Source organism: Chiloscyllium plagiosum, chromosome 6 (genome assembly GCF_004010195.1).
Source record: "Chiloscyllium plagiosum isolate BGI_BamShark_2017 chromosome 6, ASM401019v2, whole genome shotgun sequence".
Lineage (NCBI taxonomy): Eukaryota > Metazoa > Chordata > Chondrichthyes > Orectolobiformes > Hemiscylliidae > Chiloscyllium > Chiloscyllium plagiosum.
In genome coordinates this window covers 12,319,158-12,334,011 of record NC_057715.1, presented here as the reverse complement: position 1 = coordinate 12,334,011, position 14,854 = coordinate 12,319,158, and the positions used below count along the sequence as shown (strand labels likewise).

The 14,854-nt window shown below is 42.1% G+C and overlaps 1 protein-coding gene across 1 annotated transcript in view; it reads right to left on the bottom strand.

The window, feature by feature from the left end:
- The window catches only part of LOC122550462 (nectin-3-like), a 68,282-nt gene that overhangs the window by 24,845 nt on the left and 28,583 nt on the right, over positions 1-14,854 (bottom strand). The window contains exons 3-4 of the mRNA XM_043691211.1: positions 8,688-8,990; positions 6,273-6,378 (exon numbers count right to left, since the gene is read on the bottom strand). Coding sequence (XP_043547146.1) covers positions 6,273-6,378; positions 8,688-8,990 — 409 coding nt within the window. The remainder of the gene's footprint in view (positions 1-6,272; positions 6,379-8,687; positions 8,991-14,854) is intronic.

Sequence of the window (14,854 nt, the reverse complement as noted above, 5' to 3'; positions counted from 1 at the left end):
TGGTGAGGTGCCAGAAGACTGGAGGTTGGCAAATGTGGTGCCACTGTTTAAGAAGGGCAGTAAAGACAAGCCAGGGAACTATAGACCTGTGAGCCTGACCTCAGTGGTGGGCAAGTTGATGGAGGGAAGTGGCAGATGGAGTTTAATTCAGATAAATGCGAGGTGCTGCATTTTAGGAAAGCAAATCTTAGCAGGACTTACACTTAATGGTAAGGGACATGGATAGGATAAATAGACAAAGTCTTTTCCCTGGGGTCGGGGAGCAGCATCTGTGGAGCAGTAAAATCTATGTTTCAGGCAAAAGCCCTTCATCAGGAATACAACGTCGATTTTACTGCTCCTCGGATGCTACCTGAACTGCTGTGCTTGTCCAGCACCACTCTAATCTAGACTCTGGTTTCCAGCATCTGCAGTCATTGTTTTTATGTAGGGTCGGGGAGTCCAGAACTAGAGGGCATAGGTTTAGGGTGAGTGGGGAAAGATATAAAAAAGACCGAAGAGGCAAATTTTTCACGCAGAGGGTGGTACGTGTATGGAATGAGCTGCCAGAGGATGTGGTGTAGGCTGGTGCAATTGTTACATTTAAGAGGCATTTGGATGGATATATGAATAGGAAGGGTTTGGAGGGATATGGACCGGGTGCTGGTAGGTGGGACTAGATTGGGTTGGGCTATCTGGTCGGCATGGACAGGTTGGACCAAGGGTCTGTTTCTAGGCTGTATGTCTCTATGACTCTATAACATCATCTGCATATAATGTGATCTTATAAACCTTCGACCCAACCTTTGGGGTCCCCACGAATGGCAGCTGCCAGCAGCTCAATCATCAATGTGAAGAGTAAAGATGAGAGGGGACAGACTTGCTGACTGCCCCGACTGATATTAAAAGTATCAATCCTTATACCATTACTGAGAAGAGCTCCCAGTGGATTACTGTAAAGGACTCTTACCCATCGACTAAACATTTTACCCAGGCCAAACCATTCCAGCGTATAAAAAAATACAACCATTCCACTTGATCAAATAGCTTCTCCGCGTCCAAGGAAACCACCAACCCTTGAACTGACTGTTGCTGACAGACTTGAATCATGTCAAGCAGTCTCCTAACATTATTAGAAGATCTGTGACCCTTTATAAAACCCGTCTGATCCTCCTTAACAATAGAAGACAACACCCTTTCCAACCTCAATGCCAGAGTCTTAGACAAAATATTAAAATCAGAGATTAAAAACGAGATGGGTCTGTAAGAAACACAGTCTTCCCTTGAGGAGAAGAGAGATATTAGCCTCTCTTAAGGATGGCAGGAGGTAATCCTGACTATATGAATAGTTAAAAGCAAATTACTGCGGATGCTGGAATCGGAAGCTTTGACAAAGGGCCAGTTAGACTCGAAATGTCAGCTCTTTTCTCTCCTTACAGATACTGCCAGACCTGCTGAGATTTTTCAGCATTTTCTCTTTTGGTTATACGAATAGTTACATGTATTTAGAATCAGCCCCGCCAGTATGTTTACAAATTCTTTATAAAATTCACTGGGCAAGCCACCAGGGCCAGGCACCTTCCAATTTTGAAGTTGCCTCACCATCTCCTGTATGTCTTGAGCTGTTAACGAGCACTAAGGAGAGACACTTGTTCAGCAGACACATCAGAAAGATCCAAATTCCTAAAAGAAGACTCCATCTTATCCAGTCTGTCCTCACAGCATTCAGACTGGTAAAGTTCAGAGTAAAATCTCCAAAATGCCTCATTGATCTTTTTAGCATCGTAAGTAAGAGTCCTATTCCCTTCCCTGATAGAAGCAATAGACTAGGAGGCATTCTTCTTCCTGACCAAATATGCCAAGTATTTACATGACTTATCATCAAACAGCATCTGCTTCGCAAAGGAAAGTTCCTTCCCTGCTGTATGTGTGAGGATAGGTTTAAGGTGGATTGGAGAGCTGTGATCCGCTGCAGCTTAGTCACTGACTGTCTACTGTTTAAGCCGTCTCAATTGCTTTCAATTGTGCTTCAAGCAGACACTGCTGCTTTCCCTTCTGACTGACAGAATATGAGATAATTATCCCTCTAGCATAGGCCATAGCAGTCTCCCAAAGAATGGATGGATTACTAGTTGTACCTGAGTTGGTGGCCAAAAAAGCTTCAAATTCCCTGGAGAAGTATTCTACAAACTTGCTGTCCTTGAGGATGAAGGGATCCATTCTCCAGTACCGTGAGCCCTTTGCATCACCCTTAATTTTAACATTAAATACACCGCTGCATGATCAGAGATGGCAATATTCCCAATCGAACAGCATACCACCAAATCTTAAAAAAGCCATGGGAGTTAGGAAATAATTAATCCTTGTGTGGCATTTATGAGGATTGGAAAAGAACATAAGATCTCTGCCCGTAGGATGGAGACTTCTCCAAATGTCTACTAACTCTAGTTCCACACGTAAATCACCCAACTGCCTAGATTGTGAAGAAAGCTTTGAGGTGCCTTTGCACATTCTACCCAGCACAAGATCCATAAGGCAATTAAAGACACCCTGATCATAATATGCGGCGATGCCAAAGCCATCAGTTTAGATAGTACATCAGTCAGATATTTAAGAGAGTGGGCCAGAGGACTACAGACATTTAAAATACCATATTCCTCACCATGTAGAAGGGCCTTAAGAATAACAAACTGACCATACTCATCTTTAACATCTATTAAATCTATTAAATTAAATGGGAGACCCTTCTGGATGAGTATAGCCACTCCCCTGCTTCTAGTACTAAAAGACGAAAAAAACATCTGATCAAACCCACCCTGCTTCAACTTCAAGTGTTCCTTGTCATTAAGGTGAGTCTCCTACAACAGGGCAACATCGACCCTCTCCTTTTCAAGCCTCAACAACACCTTTTTTTCTTTTAACTGGCGAATTAATCCCTCTGATATTCCAAGTGCAGCATTTAAGCATGCTGCTAACCATGATTCTTTACAATCACCTTTGACCTGCTGAGGGAAAGAATTTGTCATGCAGCATGTTGAGCATATTCAAAAGACTCAGAGTCTATTTACAAAAATAAAAAGTAAACCAACTACAAAACCCAAACAATACTTAACCGGGGACTCTACCCGCTACCCACAGAGGGCACTTACATTTTCCACATATCCAAGCCCAAACCCAAGCAATGGAAGAAACCAAACAAAGGACATTGTAAACACAAAGGTATAACAAAAACAGTGAGCACACTGCCCACCCCCACAATATATCAATACCACTCCAGCTCAGAGAGAAAAAAAATCACCAACAACTTCAACGGGAAAAGAGTGAAAGAACAAGAAATGAAAGCAAGACAAAAAACACAGACATCATTGTCCACATCCATAAATACTTCTGCATTATTTTAAAGTGTCCAAGATATTTTTGGCTTGTTTCGAGGAATCAAACGACTGCACAGTCTCCTCCTAAGCAATACAAAGCATCATTGGGTATCTCGTCAAATACTGAATACCAAGGTCCTTTAACCTTCTCCTAACCTCACCAAACAATTCCTCTTATGAATCACTGCCGCAGAAATGTCCTGGAAAAACATTATCTTAGTTCTCTGATAGGTCAGGGCCTGCGGATCTCTCAAACTTCTCGAAGTTTTCATGACTCTCTGCTTGTCCCTGGAGCAGAATCAGGCGGGGTGCTGGCCCTGACTGGATCTGTGCACCGCAACCCGAAGAGCTCTGTCAACCGTCACTCGGACGGCCTCGGCATCCCAGCCAAGAAATTGGGGCAATCAGTCTTAAAAATAACTTGCTGACTGCTCATCTTCTACTCCCTCTGGCCGGCCGACGACCCGGATATTCTTTCTTCCACCTTGAATTCTTTTCAAACAGGGCCCAACCCTGTTTCTCAAGGGCATGGATCTGCCCTGCTGAGGACTTGAACTGGGTCTTTGACGCCGCAGTCTGCTGCTCAACCTCTTCAACTCGCTTTCTGAGGCCTTCCAACTCCTTCTCATGCTTTAGCAGCATGGCCGACATTGGCTCCAGCTGATTACGAGTCTCTTCCCTCATCTCCTGGATCAGCTGTTGGATCGCTCCGGTTCCTCCACGATGCTCTGCTGCGCAGGCATTTCTTTTACAGCTGCCGAGGCACCTGCAGCTGCTTCCGCAGTTGTAGTCTCGGGCCCACCTGATGTTTTCGGTGAGTGTCCCAAGTGTTAAGACTTGGCTGTTTGCTTCCCCTTCGTCATCCTCGCACGCTCAATTAAAAATTTAAACGGTAGCTTTTTCAAATAAAACTAAGGTGGAGGGATAAAAAATATTACTACCCTGGGTTGGGGTGCAGAGCTCAGCACGGCTGATCATTCAGATCACCACCATCTTTAATCCTCCCCAACTTCCCAGTTGATCCATCAATTCCTCCTTCTCCCTCGCCCACCAGCCCTAACTTATGTCAGGCTTCTCTCAACTCAAACCTTAAGCTTGTATTTTTCCTCAGTTTCTCTTTTATCCACCTTTATGACCTCTCTAAATACATTGTATTATTATGGGATTCACATAAGCATTCATCTCCTATTCTCTTAACCCCATTCTCATAATTGCAGAATCCAAGTCAGCGAAATTCCATATATTTTTATACAAGACAACATAAATATAAGGGCAGCACGGTGGCTCAGTGGTTAGCACTGCTGCCTCACAGCGCCAGGGACCCGGGTTCAACTCCCGCCTTGGGCAACTGTCTGTGTGGAGTTTGCACATTCTCCCTGTGTCTGCGTGGGTTTCCTCCCACAGTCCAAAGATGTTAGGTGAATTAGCCATGCTAAATTGCCCGTAATGTTAGGTGCATTAGTCAGGGGTAAACGTAGGGGAATGGGTCTGGGTGAGTTGCTCTTCAGAGGGTTGGTGTGGACTTGTTGGGCCGAAGGGCCTGTTTCCACACTGTAGGAAATCTAATCTAAAAAAAGAAATACTGCATTTTCAGATCCATGGGATTCTTTTAATTTGTCTGTCAGCTATGTTCATCTTTATTGTGATTATCAAGTTTCGAATTATGTGGAATTTTATGTTGGGAGTTCTCAACCATTAAAAAGCAGGGACTGAGCAAACCAATTACTATCTGCAGAGAGAAGTAGAATTTCACTACATATGAATTTAATCTCAGCTCCTAAGTGCAAGAAACATTGCAGTGAAGTTTACAATTGAGTACTTTGACAGAGTTTCACCTAATAGGAGCTCAGATTGGAAATTTGCAAATGGTCAGTGCTCCCATTCCAGAATTTGCACAGGTTAGTGGTTTGTGATTTGAAACGCTATGCCAAGTATTTACCTGACTTATCATCAAACAGCATCTGCTTCGCAAAGGAAAGTTCCTTCCTTGCTGTATGCATGAGGATAGGTGGATCGGAGAGCTGTGATCCGCTGCAGCTTAGTCACTGACTGTCTACTGTTTAAGCCGTCTCAATTGCTTTCAATTGTACTTCAAGCAGACACTGCTGCTCTCCCTTCTGACTGACAGAATATGAGGTAATTATCCCTCTAGCATAGGCCATAGCAGTCTCCCAAAGAATGGATGGATTACTAGTTGTACCTGAGTTAGTGGCCAAAAAAGCATCAAATTCCCTGGAGAAGTATTCTACAAACTTGCTGTCCTTGAGGATGAAGGGATCCATTCTCCAGTACCGTGAGCCCTTTGCATCATCCTTAATTTTAACATTAAATACACCGCTGCGTGATCAGAGATGGCAATATTCACAATCGAACAGCATACCACCAAATCTTTAAAAAGTTGCGGGAGTTAGGAAATAATTAATCCTTGTGTGGCATTTATGAGGATTGGGAATGAATGTAAAATCTCTGCCCTTAGGATGGAGACTCCAAATGTCTACTAACTCCATCTTTATTGTGATTATCAGGTGTAGAATTTAGTGGAATTTTATGTTGGGAGTCCGCACCATTAGAAAGCAGGGAGTGAGCAAACCAATTGCACTCAGCAGACAGCAGTAGAATTTCACTACATATGAATTTAATCTCAGCTCCAAAGTGCAAGAAACATTGCAGTGAAGTTTACAATTGAGTACTTTGACAGAGTTTCGCCGAATGGGAGCTCAGGTTAGAAATTTGCAAATGGTCAGTGCTCCCATTCCAGAATTTGCACGAGTTACTGGTTTGTGATTTGAAACGCTAGAGAATCGTACAAGGCAGGAATTGGTTGAACTGATCGTCACATGAATGTGAAGCCTGTAGTGTATTTCTGCTGCAATGCCAGCTCCTCCTAGTATTTGGGTAATAAAACAGAAATGTTCTTACTTTGTCCAGATGTATTCAGTCGGAAGTGGATTAGCATCTGCAATACAAATCAGGTATAAGCCGCCATCTTCAGTCCTCTGATAGTCAATAAAAACTAATGACATGTCTGAAAATAAAACTTTTCATTAGAATTGAATTTTCGAAATCATTAAAAACAATCAGTAATTCAAACATGCACATTTAAGGAAAGATGATCAGGCTGCAACAACATTTCAGAACATGCTTTTTGGCCCATTGTCCTAGTGGTTATCTGCCACATGATGAATGCAATTCTAATCCCGAGGTTCCATATTCCCTTATCTTCTTTTTGTTAAGGAACATTTTATGGAGTGTAAAATATATTGCAAACTTGCTATCACCAGATTTGTGCTACACCCAAGATTAATTTCAATTTCTCTCTCTGTCTCTCCTTCTTTGAATATGCCCGAAGGCAATGGCAGACAATTTAGTCAGGGATACTCATATCCTGAATGAAATATTAAAAATCCTCTATTAATTAGTGCAGTTAAGATGGTATTTGTGGAGTGTGTTGAGAAACAACGGAGTCAATGTTTGGTTGGGGTGTAGGCGGGAATGTGTAAGTGAAATGACAATCAGTTCAGTCATGATCTTGGTGGAGTAGACTTGAAGCCGTCTTCTGCTTTGAATTTGTGTGGTCACATGTCATAGGTCAAGGATGATTAATGAAAAGTTAAACAAACAAATGTTAGAAAGTTGAACAGGCATTTTCAGAGTGTTTCTTTTCCTTCAATGATGTTGCACATGTGGGGGGAGGTCGAGGAGATAGAAACTCAGCAGTAACTACAGAAAGTCTCAGGAAATGGTTCCTGAAAGTTATTAGTCAGCTAAAGCGAAATACAAAAATACTTTGGAATCTGGGAGCAAGCGTGGATTCTGCTGAAGGGACTGTAATTCCAGGGAGAATGTGATGAGTTATAAGTAGAAAACAGAAATATTCCTTTCAAGAATTTAAATTGTAAGTTGCTTTCAAAAAGACATTGTGTTGCAGTATACAAGTTCAAAAATGTAATGTCATGTCATTTTTTTCACCTATCAACTGAAATCCCAATCTCCTTTTGCAAGCTGTACGTCTCTATGGAGATTATAATAGAGGGCAGATGTAATAGAAATGTTAAAAATAATTGGGGAAGATTTAATTTGGGTCAATTGGGATGAATGTTTCCTCTGGCAGGGGAACTGAAGAGGGTACATCTATCAGGTAATTGGCAAAACCATTAAAAAGGACATGAGTATTTTTTACTCACTTATAATTTGGATAACTTTTTGCAAGAGGTGGAAAACAATTTAATGGGTGAGAAGTTTCCCAATAAAGAATACAGAATTACATAATGAGTCACATTGTTCTATGGCTCAGATGTTAATGGATAGGCGGGAAGTGTGCAGAGTAGTACATGGACCTAGCAAGGCCAGAGATCAAGAGACACTGCTGAGCTTAACAACAGAGCCTCAGCAAAATTAAACACTACAGATGTCTGTAATACAGTGGAGCTGGTAGACATTCAGAAACAGCACAAACTTAATTTTTCTTTACTCGTTTGTGGGATGCGGGTGTCGCTGGCTTGCCAGCATTTATTGCCTGTCCCTAGTTGCCCTTGAGAAGGTAATGGTGAGCTGCCTTCTTGAGCCGCTGCAGTCCACCTGCTATGAGTTGACCCACAATACTGGTACGGAGGGAATTCCAGGATTTTGACTCAGTGACAGTGAAGGAATTGCAATCCAAATCAAGATGGTGAGTGACTTGGAGGGGGACTTGAAGGACATGGTGTTCCCATATATTTGCTGCCCTTAAATTTCTATGTGGAAGTAATAACGGGTTTGGAAGGTGCTGTCCGAGGATCTTTGGTGAATTTCTGCAGTGCATCTTGTAACTGGCAGGAGAGTAGTTTAATGTACACATGGTGATGGAGTCTGGCAGTTAGAGGTGAAGGAAATTTGACATCAAGGTGGGGGCAGTATATTGGAGTTTTGTCATATGCTTGTAAAAACACCAAAATGCTCATGCCTCTTCCTTTACAATATAGGCTTAAAATGTATTTTTCTAGTTAAGGATTCAATTCCCTAAGGATTTCTCTTCACAGTAAATTTGTCAAAGCTGCCTTCTCATTCAAGCCCCAGTTAATACAGGTTCTGACAACATTGAAATATACAGCCTAGATTTGACAAACAGATTGCTGATTCCTTCCTCTGGGTGTCCTGCTTGCTTGTTCGAAAAAGGTGAATGTGGAGGCACAACAGGAAGGAGTAAAAGAAGTGGCTTCTGCTTTTTTAATAGCCCCACAGTTGTACAGCTAAAATGGAGCCATAACAAATTCTACTTCACTCTTGCACCTCATTGTGTATTTACTACAAATATTAACACAAATATAATGAAAAATAGGATAGAATTGTAATTACAGTCAATAGTCAGTCGATAAGGAATGTGTTTTGAAGCTATGAGGGTTGGATGTTCCACAAGACAGACAATCTTCTGCCCATGAAGCGACTTATTTGGACACAGTTGAAACCAGTTAGAGACAGTCACAGTCCCATTTGCAGCAGGAGGCCCAATAATTTCATTGGTACATACAACGAAAGGGGCTTTCCAAGTGATACTGGCGGCTGGCTTTGCATTTGCTGCTGTACAGATGACAATGAGGCGTTTCCTGCAGTCAGTCAGAGAAAAGTCTGGATATGTTTGGATGGTAACAGTCGGAGGAGCTAAATTGAGACAAAGAAGTGTAGTTTAGAACATTCAGATGTCATGATCCTTTCTGAATGATTAACCAACATCAAACACTGAACCTAGTTCAAATTAGACATCACAATGACATCCAAGTTTTGCAGTCCATCCTCTCAGTCAAATGAAAGATGTTTATCCAAATGAAAGATGAAAGAATTTTATTACTTACCTTGAGGAAACCACAGAAAGAAATGGTGAAAAGAGACTGAGATGACAATGGAAACCTCTGTTGTAAAATACAAATAAACTGCAAGACCTCTCTGCTTATGGACAGTCCTGTACAGTATGGACTAATGGGATCTTCAACTTCTGCTGGAGAAACTCACCATGCAATTGTATTAGTGTGTTTTAATTAATAGCATCCTGGGTATCAGGACAGCAGTTTACATTTTAACACTTTCAAGATCAAGTGAGAGGGAATGAATTAACCCTCTTGGAAAATTGCAGAAAACAATTTTAGTTTATTTAGGAAAAAAGTAAACTCAGGAAATGAATAGTTGTAAATGAACAACTAAATAAAGATTACATTTAACGACACTGTGTTGGAAGTGAGTGAATAGTCCAATGATAACTGCATAACACGAAGTCATCTGTATAAAGAACAATTCTCATCCTTCATCGTTAATGAAATCTGAGGAAGGTCAGTTATTAACTGTGGAATCTGGACTAGGGATTTCTTTCTGGTCTGATCAGTTTCTCTATGTGCTAGTAGTTTGCTTCAGCAAGGCATTTGATAAGATTCCCCATAGTAGGCCCATTCATAAAGTCAGGAGATATGGGATATAGGGAGATTTTGCTGTCTGGATTCGGAAGTGGTTGATGAAAGAAGGCAGAGAGTTGCTGTAGATGGGAAGCATTCTGCCTGGAGGTCAGTGGTGAGCGGTGTCCTGCAGTGCTCTGTTCTTGGGCCTCTGCTATTTGTAGTTTTTATAAAGGACTTGGATGAGGAGTTTGAGGGGTGTGTTAGTAAATTTGCCAATGACACAAAGGTTGGAGGTGCCGCTGATAGTATTGAAGGCTATTGCAGGCTGCAGCGCGACATAGACAGGATGCAGAGCTGGGCTCAGAAATGGCAGATGGAGTTCAACTGCATAGACAGGATGCAGAGCTGGGCTCAGAAATGGCAGATGGATAAATGTGAAGTGATGCATTTTGGAAGATCGAACTTGAATGCTGAATATAGGATTAAAGACAGGATTCTGTGCAGTGTGGAGTAACAGAGGGATCTGGGTGTGCAAGTACATCGATCCCTCAAAGTTGCCGCCCAAATGCATAGGGTTGTTAAGAAAGCATATGGTGTTTTGGCTTTCATTAAAAGGGGAATAGAATTTAAGAGCTGCGTGGTTTTGCTGCAGTTCTACAAGACGCTGGTGAGACAACACTTGGAATGTTGTGTCCAGTTCTGGTCACTTTATTATAGGAAAGATACGGAGGCTTTGGAGAGGGTGCAAAGGAGGTTTACCTGGTTGCTGCATAAACTGGAGGGCGAGTGTTATGAAGAGAGGTTGACTAAGCTTGGACGTTTCTCTCTGGAGAGAAGGAGGAAGATAGGTGACCTGATCGATGTATACAAGTTAATGAGAGGCATGGATAGAGTCAATAGCCAGAGACTTTTCTCCAAGGCAGGATTGACTAGCAAGAAGGGTAATAGTTTTCAGATATTAGGAGGAAGGTATTGAGGAGAAGTCAGAGATAAGCTTTTTATGGAGAGTTGTGAATGCATGGAATACGTTGCCAGCAGTGGTGGAAGCAGAGTCATTAGTGACACTTTAGAAACTGTTGGGCATGCACATGGACAGCAGTGAATTGAGGGGTGCGTAGGTTAGGTTATTTTATGTTAGATTAGGAATAATCCTTGGCACAATATCATGGGCCGAAGGGCCTGTACTGTGCTGTACTTTTCTATGTTCTATGCTGATTTCTTGCGAGGATGAACGGGCAATCATTAGACTCTTATCCCACTGGGGAGACTGACAGCCCAAGCAAGCCTCAATTCACTCCAATGGAACTACCAGAGTCTAGGGTCAAGCAAGGCTGGGGAGAAAGCACAAGGATCAAGATTCATAGCCAAAAATGAAAACATTGGCTGCACTGTGCTTGTTCAGAGAATTCCACTCTGGGGAATAGAAGCAGCAGCAGAACAAACAATGGCCAATATCTCATACTCAACTAACATTATTAAATTGGCTTAGATCTTGTCACCTTGATTATATCAAATGGTGATGTTTGCAGATTCTGAGGGCTGCAATAGCACAACAATTTCCAGTGAGCCCACTTCTGCTCAAATCCCAAGATGTGCTACTAATGAATGGGCTCCAGGGAAGCCCACACAGAACCTATTGGAATTTTTCCATTTTTCAGCGTTTGGGCCAATTCAACAACACCGAACAAATGTTCAAATTATTTAATGAGAGTTTTTCTCAGTAGGGATAAAAAGCGTTTGAAGGAAAGGAAGGGAAGAGGGAATGGTAGCAGTGTGGGAGCCTGCAATTATAAGCATGCAATGAACTGCAGTCTTAAAACACTGGGTTGTCACTGATCTGAAAGCAGGCCGTGTACCTTCATTTTGATACATTTATAGGAAGATGGTATTGCTGGCTCGGCCAGCAGTTACTGCCATGGAGCTGGTGGTAGTAGGCTGCCTAATGGAACTGCTATAGCCTTGAACATACTGACACCCATGATGCTATTAAAGAGTTCAGGTGTACGACTGAGTGACAATGAGCTAAATATCATTTTAAGTCAGGAAAGTGTTTGACTTGGGACTTGCAGATGGTGTTCCCATGTATCTGCTGTTTGTCCTGTATGGCCGAGATTGTAGGTTTGGAAGATGCCGTTGTAGAAGCCTCGGTGATTTGCTGTAATGCATCTTGTAGATGGTACATGCTGTTGCTATTGATGTTGAAGGTGGTGGGTTGGATGCCAATCGAGCAAACCAAGTTATCTTGGATAATGCTGCTCTTTGAGTGATGTTGAAACTGCACTCACCAGGTGATTGGAGAATTAAATCACATTGCTGACTCCTACCTTCTAGGCGGTAGACGGGATCTGGGGAGTCATAGATGTCACAGGCAGTAGGACTCTTAAGCCTTTGAACTGCATAAATATAACTGAAGATCAAGCCCAAGGTAGAGGACAAGATTTTAAAGAGATGGTAACATCACCAGATGCCATTGCATGTCAAGAATTGGGGCATGAGCACTACATTGGTTTTAATCTATTAACTGAAATATGTAAAATATCCAGATTTTTGTGATTTGGAGGAGCTGGTGTTGGACTGGGGTGTACAAAGTTAAAAATCACACAACGCGAGGTCTTAATACAACAGGTTTGTTTGGAAACACTAGCTTTCCTGATACAGGAGCAGCACTCCAAAAGCTGGTGCTTCCAAATAAACCTGTTGGACTATAACTTGGTGTTGTGTGATTTTTAGCCCGGTTTTTGTGCCCATTCTACCAGTTCATTCTATGTACATTAATCCATTTCATAATGAACGCAAAATTTCCCAGGTGAAAGAAACACATTTGAATTTTGCACTGTCACGACGTTCCATAACATAGTCAGAGATGTACAGCACGGACACAGACTCTTTGGTCCAATCCTCCATGACAACCAGATATCCCAACACAATCTAGTCCCACCTGCCAGCACCCGGCTCATATCCCTCCAAACCCTTCCTATTCATATACCCAATCAGATGGCTTTTAAATGCTGTAAATGTACCACCATCTACCACTTCCTCTGGCAGCTCATTCCATACACGCACCACCCTCTGCATGAAAAAGTTGCCCCTTAGGCCCCTTTTATATCTTTCCCCTCTCACCCTAAACCTATGCCCTCTAGTTCTGGACTCCCCAACCCCAGGGAAAAGACCTTGTCTATTTATCCTATCCATGTCTCTCACGGTTTTATAAACCTCTATAAGGTCACCCCTCAGCCTCTGACATTCCAGGGAAAACAGCCCCAACTTATTCAACCTCTCCCAATTGTGCGAGTCCTCTAACCCTGGTGACATTCTTTTAAATCTTTTCTGAATCCTTTCAAGTTTCACAACATCTTTCTGATAGGAAGGAGACCAGAACTGCATGCAATATTCCAACAGTGGCCTCATCAATGTCCTGCACAGCCACAACATGACTTCTCAACTCCTGTACTCAATGCTCTGACCAATAAAGGAAAGCATACCAAATGCCTTCTTCACTATCCTATCTACGTGCAACTCTACTTTCAAGGAACTAATGAACCTGTACTCCAAGGTTTCAATGTTCAGCAACACTCCCTAGGATATTACCATTAAGTGTATAAGTCTTGCACTGATTTGCTTTCCCAAAATGCAGCACCTCACATTTATCTAAACTCCATCTGCCACTCCTCAGCCCATTGGCCCATCTGATGAAAATCCCATTGTAATGTGAAGTAAACTGCTTTGCTGTCCGCGACACCTCCAATCTTGGAGTCATTTGCAAACTTACTAACTATACCTCCTGTGTTCACATCCAAATCATTTATATAAATGACGAAAAGTAGGTGGACCCAGCAACCACCATTGTGGCACAGCACTGGTCACAGACTTCCAGTCTGAAAAGCAAACATTCATCACCACCCTCTGCCTTCTACCTTTGAGCCAGTTCTATGTCCAAATGGCTAGTTTTCCCTGTATTCCATGAGATCTAACCTTGCTAACCAGTCTCCCATGAGGAACCTTGTGAAACACCTTATTGAAGTAATCAAAGATGGAGAATGGAAAAAATTTCTGGCTGTAACAGGCTGCTCCTTTTTTGAGGTATTTTAGGTGTTGGAGGTGATTTCCTTGAATTCCAGGAGCATCAATTACTGTTTTATATGCTTTTGCATTGTTTTGCAACTTTGGAGAAAAAAGTCAAAACAATGGCACTTTTAAAAGGGAGAGGAACAGACAAAGGCAGCACATGGTCAGGTCAGTGCAGGAGAGAGACCGAGAGAGAGCGAGAGAGAAAGAAACCCACACTGCTAACTGACACAGCAGTATACCCATGCAGTTACTGCCTTTTGTGTTTAATTCATGTATCTCTGGACACCGGAGTGCATCTGGGAAAGTTAACAAACATTGAAATTCACAACTGGTCTTGGAGGAACCTGTTTGGGAGAGGTCACAGCACAAAGACAGATAAAAAATATTCACTTAAGTGTGGTCTTACAGTAAGTCTGCATTAGTAAGTAGAGTGAGTTCTTTCTTGAGTATATGTTTTATTGAGATATGTCTCTTGATTAAACTTACAAATATAAGCCAAAAGTATTAAATTAGCCTGGAGCAGTGTTTTGCAGAGGAATAAGACAGGGCTATTTTCTGGGTCTGCAGATTGGAATAGGCAAAGATGACCCTTAGTGGAGTGATATGCTGTTCTTATCGGATGTGGGAGTTTCGGGACAGTTTAAGTGTCATTGAGGATTATATCTGCAATAAATGCAGTTGGTTGCGATTCCTATTAGATCGAATGGAATAGTTGAAGTGACAATTAGAGGCAATGAGGAATTTACAAGAGCAAGGGGGTGTGATGGATGGCACTTATTGGAAGGAAGAAAAGTCACAGATACAGTTACATAGATGGGTTAACTCCAGGAAAGGTAAGAGAGGTAGGCAGGTACTGTAGGAGTTTTGTGTGGCTATCCCCATTTCAAACAAATATGCTGTTTTGGAAAATGTTGGAGATGAATTCTCAGAGGAATGTAGCACAAACAGCCAAGTTTCTGGTATTGAAACTGGCTCTAATGTAATGAGGGGTACGTCAGGTTCCAAGAGATCGATTGTGCAAGGAGACCCTCTAGTCTGAGGCACAGACAGATGTGTCTGGGGCCATTAGCA